Here is a 17,482-nt window from a genome sequence, read left to right as displayed (position 1 = left end):
ATTTATTCGATAGAGATAGAGACAGCCAGCGAGAGAGGGAACACAAGCAGGGGGAGTGGGAGAGGAAGAAGCAGGCTCACAGCAGAGGAGCCTGATGTGGGGCTCGATCCCAGAACGCTGGGATCACGCCCTGAGCCCGAAGGCAGACGCTTAACCGCTGTGCCACCCAGGCGCCCCAAAGCTGCCTTGTAAGCTTTCTTGACTCAAGAGCCTGGACCAATACAGATAAAGATCGAATGAAGTTGGCGTGCCTGGCTGGCTCAGTTAGTAGAGGGTGTGACTCTTGATCTCAGGGTTGTGGGTTTGAGCCCCATGTTGGGTGTAGAGATTGCTTAAAAATAAAATCTTAAAATCAAGTGAAGTGCTTTGAAGGCTGTGAGCCTGAAGGCAAATCATCTGGTTGGGTGCAAAAGCCAAAGGTGACTGTCCAAGCCCCACTCGAATCTCTAATGTAAAGGTACCGTACCACTACTGTGTGGATGGGGTCCCAGCACCTATTTTTTAACTTTTTTTTTCCAACTTTTAAATTGTTTTATTGAAGTATAGCTGACACACAATGTTACGTTAGTTTCAGGTGTACATCATAGTGGTTCAACAAATCCTGTTATGCTATGCTCACCACAAGCATAGCTGCCATCTATTACTATGCTATTACAGTACCATTGACTATATTCCCTGTGCTGCACCTTTTATCCTTATGACTTATTCATGCCATAACTGGAAGCCTATCTCTCCCACTCCCGTTTGCCCATTTTGTCCATGCCCTCATCCTCTTCCCCTCTGTCAACCATGTTTGTTTTCTGTATTTATGGATCTGTTTCTGCTGTTTGTTTTGTTTTTAAATTCCACATATAAGTGAAATCATACAGTATTTGTCTTTCTCTGTCTGACTTATTTCACTTAGCTTAATACCCTGTAGGTCCATCCGTGTTGTCACAAATAACGGGATCTTGTTCTTTTTTATGGCTATGTAATATTCCTCTGTGTGTGTGTGTGTGTATCTCACCTCTTCTTTATCCGCTCATCTATCGATGGACACTTGGGCTGCTTCCATGTCTTGGCTGTTGTAAATAATGCTGCAGTAAATATAGGGGTGGATATATCTTTTTGAATTAGTGTTTTCATTTTCTTTGGGTAAGTAAATACCCAGTAGCGGAATTGCTGGATCTTAGGGTATTTCTATTTTTAATTTTTTGAGGAACTGCCATACTACTTTCCACAGTGGCTGCACCAATTTATATTCCCACCAGCAGTGTATGAGGGTTCCTTTTTCTCTACCTCCTCACCAACACTTGTTATTTTTTGTCTTTTTGATTCTAGCCATTCTGACAGGTCTAAGGTGATATCTCACTGTGGTTTTGATTTGCATCCCCCTGATAACTAGTGATACGGAGCATCTTTTTATGTGTCTTTTGGCCATCTGTATCTCTTTGGGAAAGTCTTCAAGTCCTCAGCTCATTTTTAATCAGATTATTTGGGTTTTTTGGTGTTGAGTTGTGTAAATTCTTTCATGTATTTTGGATATTAACCCCTTATCAGATATATCATTTGCAAATATCTTCTTCCATTCAGTAGGTTGCCTTTTCGTTTTATTGATGGTTTCCTTTGCTGTGCAAAAGCTTAGGAAAGCTTTTTTTTTTTTTAAGATTTTATTTATTTATTCGACAGAGATAGAGACAGCCAGCAAGAGAGGGAACACAAGCAGGGGGAGTGGGAGAGGAAGAAGCAGGCTCATAGCGGAGGAGCCTGATGTGGGGCTCGATCCCATAACGCCAGGATCACGCCCTGAGCCGAAGGCAGACGCTTAACCGCTGTGCCACCCAGGCGCCCCAGGAAAGCTTTTTTAAAGAGAGTATTGAATATTTACAGACACTTCTTGCCTTTTACTTTTCAACTTATCCTAGGCTGACTTCCACTTCTGTATTAGGACCTCCAAAGATACAGAACCACCATCTGTTTCTCTCTCTCTTTGTGCATATATATACACACACACATATGTATATGTATATATTTAGGTATCTGTACATATAGAGTGAGGGAGGGACTTAAGAATTGGCTCATGCAATTATTGGGGCTGGCAAGTCTGAAACCTGTAGGGTCCGCCAGCAGCCTGGAAGCTTAGGCAGAATTTCTACGTTAGAGACTTGAGGCAGAATTTCTTCTCAGGGAAACAAGTCTTCAACTGATTGTGTGAAGCCCACCCATATTATCAAAGGTAATCTCCTTTACCTAAAGTTAACTGATTGTAAATGTTAATCACATCTACACAATATCTTTGGAGCAACATCTAGATTACTGTTTAACCAAAAAAACTGTGCAATAATACCCTAGCCAATTTGACACATAAAATTAACTCCGACAGCCTTTACCACTTTACCACATCTTCTTCATTGCTAAGTCCAGTGGACACTTTTCACATCTTTTCTTGCTTGATCACTTTGCAACATTTGACATTTTGGACCCCCTACTACTTCTTGAAACCCTTCTCCCTTAGTTTCAGTAGCCCTAGTCTCTCCATTCTCCTGTCCTTCTGGTTTTTCCTTTTCTGATATTTCAAAGACTCATCTTCTCCCAATTATTTGTTTATAATCTCTCCTGTCCTTGGCCCTCTTATTACTCCTATGATTGATATTTCCCAAAAACTAAAATTCCATCTTAGAATTCTCTGCTGAGCTTCAGATCTATGTATCCAATTACCTTTTATACATCTCTACCTGGATATAGCATAGGCATCCCAAACTTCGCTTTTCTAAAACTGAAATCTTATTCTTCCCCCCTTAAACTTGCTTTTGCACCTCTTCTGTTCTCTTAGTTGTGGGACCGTCTCTACCTAATTACCCCAGCCAGGAATCTGAGAGGCATCCTCTGACTTCTCCCTTATGTTTTGCATTTAAAACTCTCTCATCTCTACCCTTATCTCAATGAAGAGAGCTTAAACCTAATTCTCTGTCATTTGGAATCGTGTTGTGGTCTGTCTGCCTCCTGTCAGTCTCTTTCCAATCCATCTACACTGCTGCCACGGTGATATTTTAAAATGCATTTAAAAATTCGTTTAATAGCTCCTAATTGCCCACAGAATTAAGATAGAATTCTTCAGCAAGCATAAAGGCCCTCCATGACTAGTCTTCCTACTTTTTATCTCCCACTGCTCCTTGCTCACCCATCTCACTCTCAAGTCATACTGAAGTATTTATAGAGTCCAGACTTGCTACGTTGCTTGCTTCCATGGTCCTGTGCTGCTCTCCTGCTTCTGCCTATCACATCCACTACCTCTGTCACTTCCCTGCCTCCCTACCCCTACCTTGTGCATCTAGAAAAATTATTTCAGTACCTACTCTGATCTAATCCTTCAAATAACCGTCCTGATTCCACAAATAGATTTGACCATGCCTCCTTTCTGACATCATTATACATTGTTTGCTGCTCTACTATAACACTTAACTACTGTATTATTTATTTTTTGCTTATCTAAGTGTCACCTTTCAGTGGATTGTCAGCTCTTGTGTTTCCACTGGCTGGCATGTAATAGGCTCTTATCAGATGCCTGGTGATGGTGGAGATGATGAGCCTGGAGTGGAGCACACAGTTCATTTAAATAAATGTGGAGGAGCACTGAGCTTGGACACATGCAGAGGAGAGGGGTAGATATTTCTTTATCCTCTTCTGGACCTTCCAGAGGCTGCTGCTGCAATTTTACTACCAGATTCCTTTTGATTTATACTTTTTATAATCTGATACCTATTCTTAGCCCTTATTTTGCTTTCGTTTTATTTTGCTTGTATCCTTGGAGCAGTTGAAGAGACAGGAAGCTGATTACTATTAAATTACTATTACAAAGTCCCGCTGTCCCATTTTCATTCCATCACAGGAGAAAGCATACATCAGCTTGTTTTCTCGTGATTCTTGTGTGCCAAAAGAAGTCTTTTCTCAGCCGGTAAAAAGAACTCATGTAATAATATTAGTATTTTTTCAAGTTTTTTAATCCTCCTATGTCCCCAAAATGTCTCCATGAATTTAATATCAAATTAAAAACTAAACCAGTTCTGTGTTAATCCTGAGAGAAGAAATAATGGTCTTTAAAGGTTGTTAAAGGAAAAATGAAGACTTCTTGGGTGCTTAACATGAAAATTTCTGATGACCAAGGGTTCTTCTGTACACATTGGAGTCAAAGGATAGGTCAGCATCTCAATTTAGACCTATGTAATACTTTTTACTGTAAATACGTTTGTAGAGGCTACTTGTGGTGTAACTCCTTATGTATTTAATATTTATCTGACTCTTGGTTTTCTTGGTTGATTTTTTTAAACGGGTGAAGAATCTAATTATGAATTCTTCGCCCTTTATGGAATGTGATATCTTGGTTTTGAGTCCACCTGTCCCTTCCCCTTTACTTAATTTTATCTTATTGTTTTGCATTGTGTTTCTAAAATAATGGCTTTGGCTTGTTTTTTCCTGAATGTTTCTGCAGTTTGGTTTGAGTATCTGGCTTTGGGCACCCCTCCTGAACTTGGACTCCATCTGTACTTGTGACTTTTGGAAGGCAGAAGTCAGTGTTTTCTATGGAAGATGACCTTTTTTTTTTTTTAATATTATATGTTTGTGTCTCCCCCCTTCCTTTTTGCTTTCTCTTTAAAAGACTGGAAAGAAAGCAGTTAAGGCAGTCCTGTGGGTGTCAGCAGATGGACTCAGAGTTGTGGATGAGAAAACTAAGGTAAAAATTTTATGAGCTTAAATGTTACTGCTCATGTTTTTTTTTAAATCCCTAATAATAAAATATAATGCTGTTAAGCTGCTTTAGTCACTCTGTATCCTTCCACTTTGTCCAAAGTACAGTCTCTGAGATACTAGTGCTTGGAAAACAAATTTAGTTATTCATTTACCTTATGAAAAATAGAATTCTCACAACATTTTGCTTTACATAACAGCATGTTTAGTGTAGTAAGCATTTGCATTTACCCCCACAAATTTGATGTAAAACATGATAGACCTTTTACCAAAGTTAAAAAAAAAAAAGGACCACATCTTAAATTTCTTCTTGTTCCTTAATAAAGGGAACTATATTCTTAGAAAGTGATGTTTGAAATGATTAACCTGTTGTTTAACTAAAAACCCAGTTTAAGCAAAATCTTGAGGACTAGTAAATGGTTCATTTGGTTAACATTTACTTAGAATCTGTACAATATCTCATATCATAGATGGCATTTTGCATTTGAAAGAAAGTGATCCTACATGCCTGAAGAAGAACAAGACATAGACTCTGACCTTAGAGAGCATTAAGTGTTATATAAGCACATTTAATCATTAATTAAAATTTCCTAAGAGACCTAAAGTTTGGAGAAATTTTAACAAGAAGGCAATTTTTCAAAAACATATGTCACTGTAAGGGGGACTGGCAGCTAAAGAGCAGTTTTGATGGATAACTTATATGATACATTTTAAGTATAACTATTAATATAGTTGCATTAGTTCTTTTGACCTTCCATCTGAGCCCCCCCCCCTTTTTTTAAGTTCAAGAGAAGCGGTAGTCTTAATGTACATCACCATCATTATTATTATTGGAAACAGTGATCATTTTAATTAGCTTGCTGTTAAGAACTTGTATAGTTTTCTTTAGCGTTTTAGATGAAATGTGTTGTACATCGAGGTGGTTTTTGTTTTAATACCAGTTCGAAAGTGGTATTGCCCCCTGGTGGCTACTTATAGCGCTGGCATTAATTAGTTTGGTTCTTTCCACATTTAGTGAAAAGAGTAATTGGTGGCTTTTCACCCTTGGACCCATCACAAATAGAAAAGAAATTTTTCAATGTATATAATCTATAAAGGGCTCATATTTAGAATGTATAAAAACTCCTGCATATCAATAAGAAAAATGACAGTCCAAAAGACTTGAAGAATCATATTGCTAAAGAGGAAATTCATAGTAATCAAGGTTATGAAAAATAAAATCATAATCAGCCACCAGAATTGCAAAATTTTTAAAAATTGTCTGGCAAGTTTTTGGAGCAATGGAAATTCTCATAGTGATGCTTTATAAAAGCCATTTTGTTTGATCATTTGTTTTAGCACTTACAGCCCCATCTCAGCATCTAGGGATTCTGGGCTGTGGGAATATCATATAAAGAGCCTCAAGATTTTAAAAAACATTTTGTGTAATGTTTATACTGTGTAGATACAAAGCCATTTAGCAAGTATATAAAGAAAATCATACTCAAAATTAAGATCACTAGGTTAATATAAGTTATATGGGAATTGGATGAAATATATTGGTTTACATATATTATCAAATTGAACATGAAATGTACTATGATAAAACTAAAATCAGCAAGCGTATGTTTAGAACGTGGAGATGAAGTGAGAGAAGCATCTGGGCAAAGTGCCTCTCGGGATCTCTTCTACATCACATTCTTAGTATTCAGACTGCTGACCTCAGATCTCACTATTTCATAGTCTCGATGCATTAATTTTAGAGACTCTGTATTGTGAAATGAACATCCTGTGTTTATTCTGAGAAGCTTGAATAACCTGGTAAATCCTCTATTCCTTTGTGCTTCCCTTTTTCTAGGACCTCATAGTTGACCAGACAATAGAAAAAGTTTCTTTCTGTGCCCCAGATAGGAACTTTGATAGAGCCTTCTCTTACATATGCCGCGATGGCACCACTCGGCGCTGGATCTGTCACTGCTTCATGGCTGTCAAGGACACGGTGAGTCCAACAGTGTAGATTCCATCATGACTAGCCTCAGCTAGCTAAACTTTTCCTGGGTTGGCTCAGCCAAGCAATTTCCACTACATTTTTTTTGTAAGTACCTGTTTTAAAGCACTTGGAAGTTCCTAAACTAGCCTGCTTTCATTCCTTTTGTTCAGGTAGTTCACACTCTTGGTGTGACCTTGCAGCTCGCAGAGGTCACACGATTAGCCAAGATCCAAGGTCATTAAAGGAAAGTAAAAGTGCTCTGGTGATGGTGGTGGTTATACTTTACTTTAAACTTTTCATTATTAGAGCTAGGGTAATGGGGGGCGCCTGGGTGTCTCAGTTGTTAAGCGTCTGCCTTCGGCTCAGCGTGTGATCCCAGATTCCTGGGATTGAGCTCCGCATCAGGCTCCTCTGCTGAGAGCCTGCTTCTTCCTCTCCCACTCCCCTGGCTTGTGTTCCCTCTCTCGCTGGTTGTCTCTCTCTGTCAAATAAATAAATAAAATCTTTTAAAAAATGTTTAATAAAAATATTATTTTTTATAAATATAAATAAATATAAATAAAATAAATAAAATCTTTTAAAAATGTTTAAAAAAATAAAAAAAAGAACTAGGGTAATGGGTATTAAGGAGGGCTCATGTGATGAGCACTGGGTGTTATACTCAACTAATCGTTGAACACTACATCAAAAACTAATGATGTACTATATGCTGACTAACTGAACATAATTAAAAAACTCTTTTCAAGATTCTTACATGTATTTGTTTGCTAATACATTTGGGTAGAAGATATTGGCATTAGGGGCACCTAGGTGGTTCAGTTGGTTGGGCATCTGCCTTTGGCTCTGGTCATGATCCCAGAATCCTAGGATTGAGCCCTGAATCAGGCTCCCTGCTCAGCAGGAAGTCTGTTGCTCCCTCTGCCCCTCACCCCGCTCATGTTCTCTCTCTCTCTTTCTGTCACTTTCTCTGTCTCTCTCAAATTTTTAAAAATCTAAAAAAAAGACATTGGCATTAAAAGGTGCTTATACATTTATTGCCAAAGGAATTCTACAAATGAAAGAACTGAGTTGGGATATATTTTCAGTTAATTAAGAAATAGAAATACTGGGGTGCCTTGCTGGCTCAGTCTGTGGTACATGTGACTCTTGATCTTGGGGTCATGAGTTCAAGCCCCATGTTGGGGGTAGAGATTACTTAAAAAAAAATGGAAGGAAAAGAAAGAGAAGAAATAAATAAAAAGAAAGAAAAAAAAGAAAAAGACTAAATTATGGTACAATGAACTATGCCAGAAATTGCTGCATAGTTGAAATTTTTGCTTTTGTTTAAAAATAGGGAAAAATTAGGGAAGCCTAGGTGGCTCAGTCGGTTAAGTGTCTGCCTTTGGCTTAGGTCCTGATAGCCCTGTGTTGGGCTTCCTGCTCAGCAGGGAGTCTGCTTCTTTCCCTCTCCCTCTCTGCCCCCTGCCCCCTCCATGCTCTCTCTCTCAAATAAATAAAATCCTTAAAAAAAAAGAAGAAGAAGAAGAAGAAGAATTAACCTATCGTCTTTCATGTAAATTACCCAGAATTCTGACATAAAAGACAAGTCTCTTAGGTGATGATGATCTTAACTATAGTAGAGCATTGAGTGTATAATTATAATTATTGAGTTTTTTAAAGTCCAGACAGAGTAAGGCAGTATAGCCATTCCTGAAGGCTACAACTCAATAAACTCTTGCCAGGGTTTATCTGAAAGGGAAGTGGTGGCCATACTCTAAAATTTACCAAAGTGTTTTTCAAAGCTCTTGGAGAGGGACGCCTGGGTGGCTCAGTTGGTTAAGCATCTGACTTCTGCTCAGGTCATAATCTCAGGGTACTGGGATGGAGCCCTGCATCAGGCTCCCTGCTCAGTGGGAGGTCCGCTTCTCCCTCTCTCTCTGCCCCTCCCCCTGTGGCTCTCTCTTTCTCTCTCTCTCTTTCCCTCAGATAAATAAATAAAATCTTTAAAAAAAATAAAAAAATAAAAGCTTTTGGAGACAGTGGTTTAAACTGTTAAAAGAGTCCAGGCTCTGACTCAGATCTGGGTTTCAGGCCTGCTTCTGGTTCTTAGTAACTGTGAGATTTGGCGCAAGTTACTTAACATTCTTTAGGCCTTACTTTCCACTTCTATAAAATGGAGGTAACAGTTATGAAGACTAAATTAGATAATTAGTAAAAGCACTCTTAGTATAGGGTCTGGCACACAGTCACGGCCCTAAAAATGATGGCTAATATTTTCAAAGCCGTTCCTCCTTGGTTTGACACAGTGCTTTGAGAACAAGTTGAAGTAAATAAACTACACTTTTTTCTTCTGTCTCTCAGACCTTAACTAAGTCACAAAGCAGTGTAATTTGTTATCACTAAACAAAATCCAAAAAGTTCCCTTACATTAATTAAAACACTGTTTTGTTGTCAAATCCTGGTCCTTCAGGCTATTTGAATCTCCTTGGCCAGTGGTCGTCCTATATCAGAATCACCTGGAGGGCTTGTTAAAACAGTTTGTCAGCTGGGATTCCTGGGTGGCTCAGTCATTTAAGCGTTTGTCTTCAGCTTGGGTCAGGATCCCTGGGTTCTGGGATTGAGTCCCACACTGGGCTCCTTGCTCTACTGGGAGCCTGCTTCTCCCTCTGCCTGCTGCTCCCCCTGCTTGTATGCTCACTCTCTCTCTCTGACAAATAAAATCTTTAAAAAATAAAAATAAAATGAAAATAGTTTGTTAGGCCCCACCCTCAGAGTTTTTCAAAATTCATTGGGTGCCAGATGGGGCTTGGGGTGGGTCTGTCTTCAAGAACTTCTGCCCTAGGCGAAATAATAAGCTTCTAACTCTGTTCTTGTAACAGAGCTGTTCAAATGCAGACAGATTCTGCATTTGTACTCCCTCCTATTTCATGCTTCACTGCCCTACCCTTATATCATCCTCCTAAGAAGTTAGATGGAAACTCATGTGGATGAATAAAAAATAACTGTCCATTTTTAATAAGCAGTTATGTGAAATCTTACAGTTTATATTCGTCTGACAAAAGGCATTTCATACGTAATTTCCTATGGTATCTGATATTGGCATATAAAATTCAGGGAAGTTACATGCTCAGAACCATATGTAGGAGTAGCTGCCTACATGGTGTGATTTTGAAAATTCCACAAAGGGCTCCCTGTTCTCAAATATCTCTTCTCACTATTAGTGATGCCAGCAGTTACTATATTATCTGTAATTTTTTTATTCTACAATTAGGGGTATGGTTTAAAATACAGATAGCCCTGATAAAAATAATCCATTGAGTTTATTAAATTTTACTGTAGGTTATCCAGTATATCTTTAAAAAAAATATTTAGTTTATATAAGCTCTTTTTTCCTCCCACACACAAATCAATTTTATCTAATTCCCTTATTAGTAGGGAGTATGGATGAAAACCTGCTTTAATTTTTGCCTGTGTGTGGTTGGGAAGGGAGAGTTGGGGTAAAAGAGAGCGAGAAGATAGGCAAAGTAAGGGAGAAAGCATCAAAGTGATGGGGGGCTAGAATGGGGAAGGGTGGGGCGCCTGGGTGGCACAGCGGTTAAGCGTCTGCCTTTGGCTCAGGGCGTGATCCCAGCGTTATGGGATTGAGCCCCACATCAGGCTCTTCTGCTATGAGCCTGCTTCTTCCTCTCCCACTCCCCCTGCTTGTGTTCCCTCTCTCGCTGGCTGTCTCTATCTCTGTCAAATAAATTAATAAAATCTTTAAAAAATAATAAATAAAAAATTTTAAAAGAATGGGGAAGGGTGCTTGGGGAGGGGAGCATTTGGAAAGGGGAGACTGAGAAAGCTAAGCTTTCCTTTTCATAATTCCCTAGTCATCTCTGGAGTTGTATTTAGTTATCCAAAGTTTTAAGTTTGCATCTTTTGTTCCTAGATATGGTGACAGTCTATTTAGGCTCCTGAAACTTGCCTTGCCTTTCTAGTAGTTTCTTAGAAATGCTTGGTACATATTACCACTGTTCCCCTAAATGACAAATGCAGGATTTGTGTCAAGACTTAGGGCTTCAGACCTTGAGTAGTGTCTCCTGAGCTGATGGCCGGAGCTAACATCAGTGACAGAGGGAGCCTGACTGGTAAGGAGGTCTCAGCGGCTGCTCACAAAAGCCCAGTGCCCACTACAGTAAAGTATCATAAGCATTACCTAAGATAATTTATTCATTTAATTTGCCATATTATTAAATTACAATTTTTAAGCTGGAGTTTCCAACATTTTGCCATGTGTAAAAAACAGACTTGTTTGTGGTCCAGGCTAATTTATAGTTGTTGGTACTGTAACTCTGAAAAAGTTTTTTAAACCTTCTGTTACGTACAGGGTGAAAGATTGAGTCATGCAGTAGGCTGTGCTTTTGCGGCCTGTTTAGAACGGAAGCAGAAGCGGGAGAAGGAATGTGGAGTGACTGCTACTTTTGATGCCAGTCGGACCACTTTTACAAGAGAAGGATCATTCCGTGTCACAACAGCCACCGAGCAAGCAGAAAGAGAGGAGATTATGAAACAAATCCAAGATGCCAAGAAAGGTACAGTCTGTTCTGCTACAACTTGCGTTTACTTGAGCTGTTTTTCCCTGCAGGTTAATATGTGGAAGCTCACAGCAGTAAGCTTTCTCACAGTCAGAGAGAACTCTTAGCAATATATGAAGACCTTCAGAACAAACCTGAAAACCTAAACAAAGGCCTTTCCTTTAGAATGGCTTGTTTGGTGGCTTCCAAGTTGTTTACTGTTTGCATTACCAGAAGCTGTCTTGGGGAGGAGGCTGAGAATGCATTTGAAGAAGCTGCACTGAGGGAGCCTGACTGATAAGGAGGTCTCAGGCTGCTCGCAAAAGCACAGTGCCCACTACAATGAAGTATCATAAGCATTACTTAAGATAATTTATTCATTTAATTTTAGCCAGATTGATCTATTAAATTATAATTTTAAGCTGGAGTTCCCAACATTTTGCCTTGTGTAAAAAACAGACTTATTTGTGGCTCAAGCTAATTTGTAGTCGTTGGTACTATAAATCTAAAAAAGTTTTTTAAACCTGTTACCTCCCATGTTTAAAAACAAATTTGGGGAGATCTGCATCCTGGAACAGCCTTCTAATTCTGATGCATCTGATCTCTCTGAGAAGCAAATGCTAGCAAGGACCTACATCTTGAAGGAAGAAGTACAAGTTCCAGGTTTAGGCTGCAAAGGGCCCACTGATAGTGATGCTGGGTACAAATGCAGGCAGAGATTTCACAGCAGTGCCCTTTTGATTAGATGATGGCTGTGTTTAGTGCTTCAGTGAAAAAAGTCCGTAGATTTTGAGAGGCTAACCCATCTTGTTCCCATAGTCCTGTTAACTTCAGTGTGTGATTTTGCAGAGTGTGAATTTTTTGCAGGTACACATGCAGCATAGCAGAAATGCCTGTGCAGGCATTCAAGTTACTCAGGAGTCTGTTGTCCAAAGTCGGGTTTGAGTGTATTGGAGAAATAAGTGATAGGGCTTAGGGAAAATGCTTCGCATTCTTGTGTACAGGTAGAGTTGAAACCAACAAGGAATGTTTTGGAATTAAACAGTTTAGTTTAAATATACATTAATAAAATCTTGCTCATTTTTTACTATATCCTTTTAGTTCTAAACCAGCCATTTTAGAGAACAGTGTTAATCTACTGACCCAAACAACTCTAATTCTTCTTTTTTTTTTATTTTTTCTGTGCTTTTTTTTTACAACTCTAATTCTTAAGCCAAAAAACGATACATATTTTATTTGAAACTAAATTCTTGATCATGATTTTGAAAAATTTTTTTTAAACATTTGTGCCAGATACCAAAGAATTTTTAAAAATGCTATTTTTATCAGAAAACTTAATATGTATAGCTATTATTTAGTGTGCTTCAGTGATTTTTCAGACTGGAAGCATATTCTGTAATACCACCAAATAATGCTCTTTGCTACACATAGCAACTGCCAAGGTGTTTGAGTCCTTAACAGCTAGAGGATGATTGCAGAGGCAGAGATTGACCACAGTCAGAGTGGGACTCAGCTGGTGCTCACAGGGAAGTAGTTCTGTATTTAGGTGTAATCCAATTTAAAATTTTACCTCTGTATGCTTTTATTCTGATGAGCCACAAATGCACATTGTTTGTGATTTAAAGACTGGTTTATGACATCCTTTAACATCTAATCTAACTTATACTTGCTTGAACCTTTCTGACTCTGGCACTCCCAAAGTCGTCTCTCCCCCAAAAACAAAGTGAACAGACATTGAGAACTATGAATCATCGTTCTTGAAAGGACCTCACATTAGGAGTTCGTAGGTGCTGAGTTTTTTTTTAAATCTTGGTCAGTGTCTTCAAGTCTTAAGTTATGCATCACTGCAAGAGAATCAAAGATCTAATATTTGTGTCATAGTAGATATGCCATGACATGTAGTAGGATATTAAACCTTTTATGTGACTGAAATGTAGGAGATCTGAGCCCTGCTTCTAACCTGTCCTTTAAGAAACGCCAGGAAGGACATGGGTAAAAGGAACTAGGAGGGTTTTGAGTTCCTCAGCTGTATAAGCTGGAATTACTTGAAGACTGCTAAGGTCCTCTTTCTCTTGACTTTCTTGAGCTGAAACAGATAAGACAGTTGTTGGTTCATCAGTGGCCCCTGGCAGTGCTGCCCCATCCCCGTCCTCTCCCACCTCTCCCACTTCGGATGCCGCTGCCTCTCTGGAGACGAACAATCCTCATGCCATCCCACGCCGGCATGCACCCATTGAACAACTTGCTCGCCAAGGCTCTTTCCGAGGATTTCCTGCTCTTAGCCAGAAGATGTCACCCTTTAAACGCCAGCTATCCCTGCGCATCAATGAGTTGCCTTCCACTATGCAGAGGAAGACTGACTTCCCCATAAAGAATGCAGGTAATACAGCATCCCCCGGACTCTCTGGTGCTCTAGCACTGAAGCATTATCATCGCTTCCGGTGGAGACACTAATCCCATCGAACTAGCCATCCCCTCTCTCTGAGGCTGGTTGATGGTTACATATATCTTGTGTTACTACCCACTGGGAGAAAACTAAAGTTCATGGAGGGGGACGTGAATTGTTCATCTCTCTTCAACAAATAGGTAACAGAGCCACGATGGGAATTCGTAGACTGAGCTACAAGGTTTGCGGTTTGTCCTGATGGAAGTACACTGCCTCTCAGCCAGCCTGCTTCCAAACATCAAGGGTCTCAAGTTTCTGTTCTTATTCTACCATTTGGGACCCAACAGAGAATTAATTTAAAAGGCTTTGGAAAGACATCTATTCAAATAGCATTACTGTCAGATGTACCAGAAGAAATGGATAAGTGCTCATTGTCCTTGTGGCTCGTTGGCTCCCTACAGAGGAAACTCGAAACGGGTTTCCTCTTTAACTCGAAAATCTGTTGTTCATCAGAGACAGTGGGCTTGCTCACACATATTCATTACCTTTCAGAACTGCCACACAGGCCTTTGTGTGGCCCCTGTACGGCTGAGCCAGCCCTGGTAGCTCTGTCCTCATCATAAGATCCGGAGCTAAAGTGTCAGATCTGGTCAGTGCTTTTATTGGGCTCTGTTTCACTTTGCTCTGAGACATGTCGAGCCAGTGCCATAACAGGATATGAGGAAGCTATGTTTCACTAAGACACTCCCACTGATGGTATATAAAAGTACAGAGAGTCTTTTTTTTGACGGATGAGACTAGACCTACACAACAATTGGACTAGATGGACTAGATGATTATCGATGGTCTTTCCAGCTCTCAGCTCCTGTTTGGGGAAATTCCAGATGCTTTCAGGACCTTGTCTTCAGTCTCCCTCTGGAGCAGATGGGAAACAAAAACTATTCATAGCTCAGCAAAACAAAGGTTCAGCACACATTTTCAGCTTCCCCAGTGACATAGAAGTATCCCAGAATCAACGTTAAGAACAAAACCTCTGGGGTCCTAGACCTCAGTTTGCTTTTTCTTGTTATCACAGTTCATATACTTGATACTTTGGTGTTTTTTGTTTTTGTATTTTTCTAGATTTGGCGGGGGGAAGTGGGAGAAGGGGCAGAGAGAGAGGGAGAGTGAGAATCTTAAGCAGGCTGCACGCCCAGCACGGAGCCTGATGCAGGGCTGTCTCACAACCCTGAGATCATGACCTGAGCCAAAACCAAGAGTTGGACGCTTAACCAGCTGAGCCACCTAGGGGCCCCATACTTTGCTACCTTGGGAAAAAATGAGTGATGACATTGTCATAGCTTCTTACAGAGCAAAAGAGCTGCACTGGTGTGCCTCATTTTAACCCATTTCCTGATGGAGTTACTAAGTGGCTCCAGAACTGTACTTAGACCTTGGGAACTAGTTGGAAAACAAACAGGTTGCAGTTGTCTTCCAGAAAGATCCAGCTAACTGGCACAAAAACAGAACACCAAGTTCTCAGTAGCTTCACACAGGAAAGGAAATAAATCTGGGGATTGGCAGGGAGGAAGATAGTCCTTAGTACATGAATTGTTGACATTTTATATCAGTTTTTTGAAGCTGCTTTTATAGACCCACTTGACAGTTGAGACTTTTCCTTTCACAAATAAGGGTGCATTATAAAATGCCACCTTGTGTCATACTGTTATATTTCAGGATTATTCAGTTTTTCTCTCTGGAGCCATTTTCTGTTTGCCTTGCAGTGCCAGAAGTAGAAGGAGAGGCAGAGAGTATCAGCTCCCTGTGCTCACAGATCACCAATGCCTTCAGCACACCTTCCGAGGATCCCTTCTCATCTGCCCCAATGACCAAACCAGTGACAGTGATAGCACCGCAGTCTCCTGCCTTTCAAGGTTGGTGCCCTCTTGACCCGTTCAGTTGTTCTCTTTGGAACGTGTGCTTACGGCACAAGCTCGCTGACTCTAGGTTGGCATCCTGAGCTTCCCAGGAGCTGGTCAGACCCATTAATTTCCCTGTCTGATAATGTCTCAGATTCATTAATTCTCCTATTCCACAATGTCTTTGTGCTCTGTCCCCACTCCTGGTTCCTAGAGTGTCTGCATTCGTCATTTTGCACGTACCTATCATCTTTGCTCCCATTCTGTTAGCTTTTGTAGTCCCCAACCCACGGCTTTATTTGCCACTTAACAGTTAAGTGTCAGAGTATCCAGCCAGCTCTCTAGAAGCAGCAGTCCTCAGAGTTGGTTCCAGTGTATGCTTTCTTTAGCAGAGTGGTTCTCAATCCAGGGCAATTTTGCCCCCTCTGGGGAACATTTGGCATTCATTGGTGACATTTTTGGGTGTAACAACCTGGGGGGTGGTTGCTCCTGTCATCTGCTAGAGCCTCGGGGTGCTCCTAAACGTCCTTCAGTGCACGCGATAGCTGCCCTCGCCACGACGGATTATCTGGCCCAGATTGTCAGTAGTGCCGAGGCTGAGAAGCTGGACTCACCTAGTCTCCACCCTGTCACAAGAGGCTTATAAAGAAAAAAGGCATTTCTTTTGGCTCTTTAGTTCATTTCATCTACTATAACAAGTGTCCTAAAATTTGCCTTTGTAAAGGCATCGAGGAGATACTAAAAGTTGTTTTCATAGATGCCGAGTTAATAGTTGGTATTGACTCTGAAGTCCACAGACAGTCTATATATAATTTAAATTACAGACTTCTAGAATTTGAACTCTTATAATTACCATTTCTTCATTTCTTTTGAGAAAGAGCTCAGAAATTTTGCTGTGGAGAAGTTTTGCCGTTCCTTTCAGAGGAAGCTACTACATGCTTTCCTTCAGAGAGTCTCTTTTTAACAACAACAACAACAACAACAAAAAATCCATTATAATCATGTGCACCAAATGGCTTTTCATTTCATCTGACACATATTTACAATACCAATAATAGGCACAATTTATTGAGCACTTATTAGCACAGTGCCTGCCACACCTTGGTAAGGACTCATGCATTTTCTCATCTCATTTAATCCCCACAACAACCCTTTGAGGTAAGCATTACAGTTAAGGAAAATGAGGCTCAGAGAGATTGAGTAAATTACCCAAATTGCACAGCCAGGATTTAAACCCAGGTCTTTCTGAATATCATACCTGTTATGTTCTGCTGCCTCTGTACCTGTTTACAATGAGATGTACAAAACTGACTAGAACATAGTCCTTTCCCTGCCTTAAGGGGCTCCCAGTCTATGGGTGAGCTGGTCTTTTAGACAAGCCCTGGGGTAAATAGTACCAATGTCATAAGCATGGTTGCCTAGTCTTAAAGAGGGAATGATTCAAACATAGGGCAGGGGAAGGTGTCTGCTTGTCTGCTGCATACTAAATATGATAGAGAGCTGGGCTCAGGAACAGAAACTGATGAAATAGATGTCTGGAGTAAAGGAGCAGGGTTAAGAGATTTTAAAAAAGAGAGAGGAAAGAATAGTATTACTTTGAGATAGTATGAACATTACTGAGGGGAAGAATCTTCAGAAAGAGAGATGAAATTCTGTAGTGAATTACACATTCATTAAGCAAATGAAAACCTATACCAAGTTTGATTTCTCATTTATAGTATGAGTATACCAGACTTACGGAGTTTTTGAGAGAATTAAATAGGATGATGCACAGTGAAGTACTATTAATTAGGTACTATTAATGATCATAAGGGATCATTATATTTAACCCATTGTTATTGTTGGCATAATTTGATCCTTTGGAAAAATGGTAGGAGAAGGAAATGCTTTATCTACATCATTATGCCAAAGGCTAAGCTGTATCTAGAATAGATTTTTGCTGCTTGTAAGACAGAGCAGCTCTGTTCAA

At 40.0% G+C, this 17,482-nt stretch overlaps 1 protein-coding gene across 10 annotated transcripts in view; it reads left to right on the top strand.

The window, feature by feature from the left end:
• The window catches only part of NUMB (NUMB endocytic adaptor protein), a 176,620-nt gene that overhangs the window by 154,628 nt on the left and 4,510 nt on the right, over positions 1–17,482 (top strand). For 9 of the 10 annotated variants that reach the window (XM_034642993.1, XM_002914681.4, XM_002914679.4 and 6 more), the window contains 5 exons: positions 4,637–4,711; positions 6,563–6,703; positions 11,043–11,247; positions 13,316–13,609; positions 15,379–15,528. In XM_034642993.1, the coding sequence (XP_034498884.1) occupies positions 4,637–4,711; positions 6,563–6,703; positions 11,043–11,247; positions 13,316–13,609; positions 15,379–15,528 (865 nt within the window). The remainder of the gene's footprint in view (positions 1–4,636; positions 4,712–6,562; positions 6,704–11,042; positions 11,248–13,315; positions 13,610–15,378; positions 15,529–17,482) is intronic. The other variant, XM_034642996.1, reaches the window with a different exon arrangement.

Source organism: Ailuropoda melanoleuca, chromosome 14 (genome assembly GCF_002007445.2).
Source record: "Ailuropoda melanoleuca isolate Jingjing chromosome 14, ASM200744v2, whole genome shotgun sequence".
NCBI lineage: Eukaryota > Metazoa > Chordata > Mammalia > Carnivora > Ursidae > Ailuropoda > Ailuropoda melanoleuca.
The sequence above is the reverse complement of the archived record's forward strand: the minus strand, read 5'-3'. Positions and strand labels throughout refer to the sequence as shown.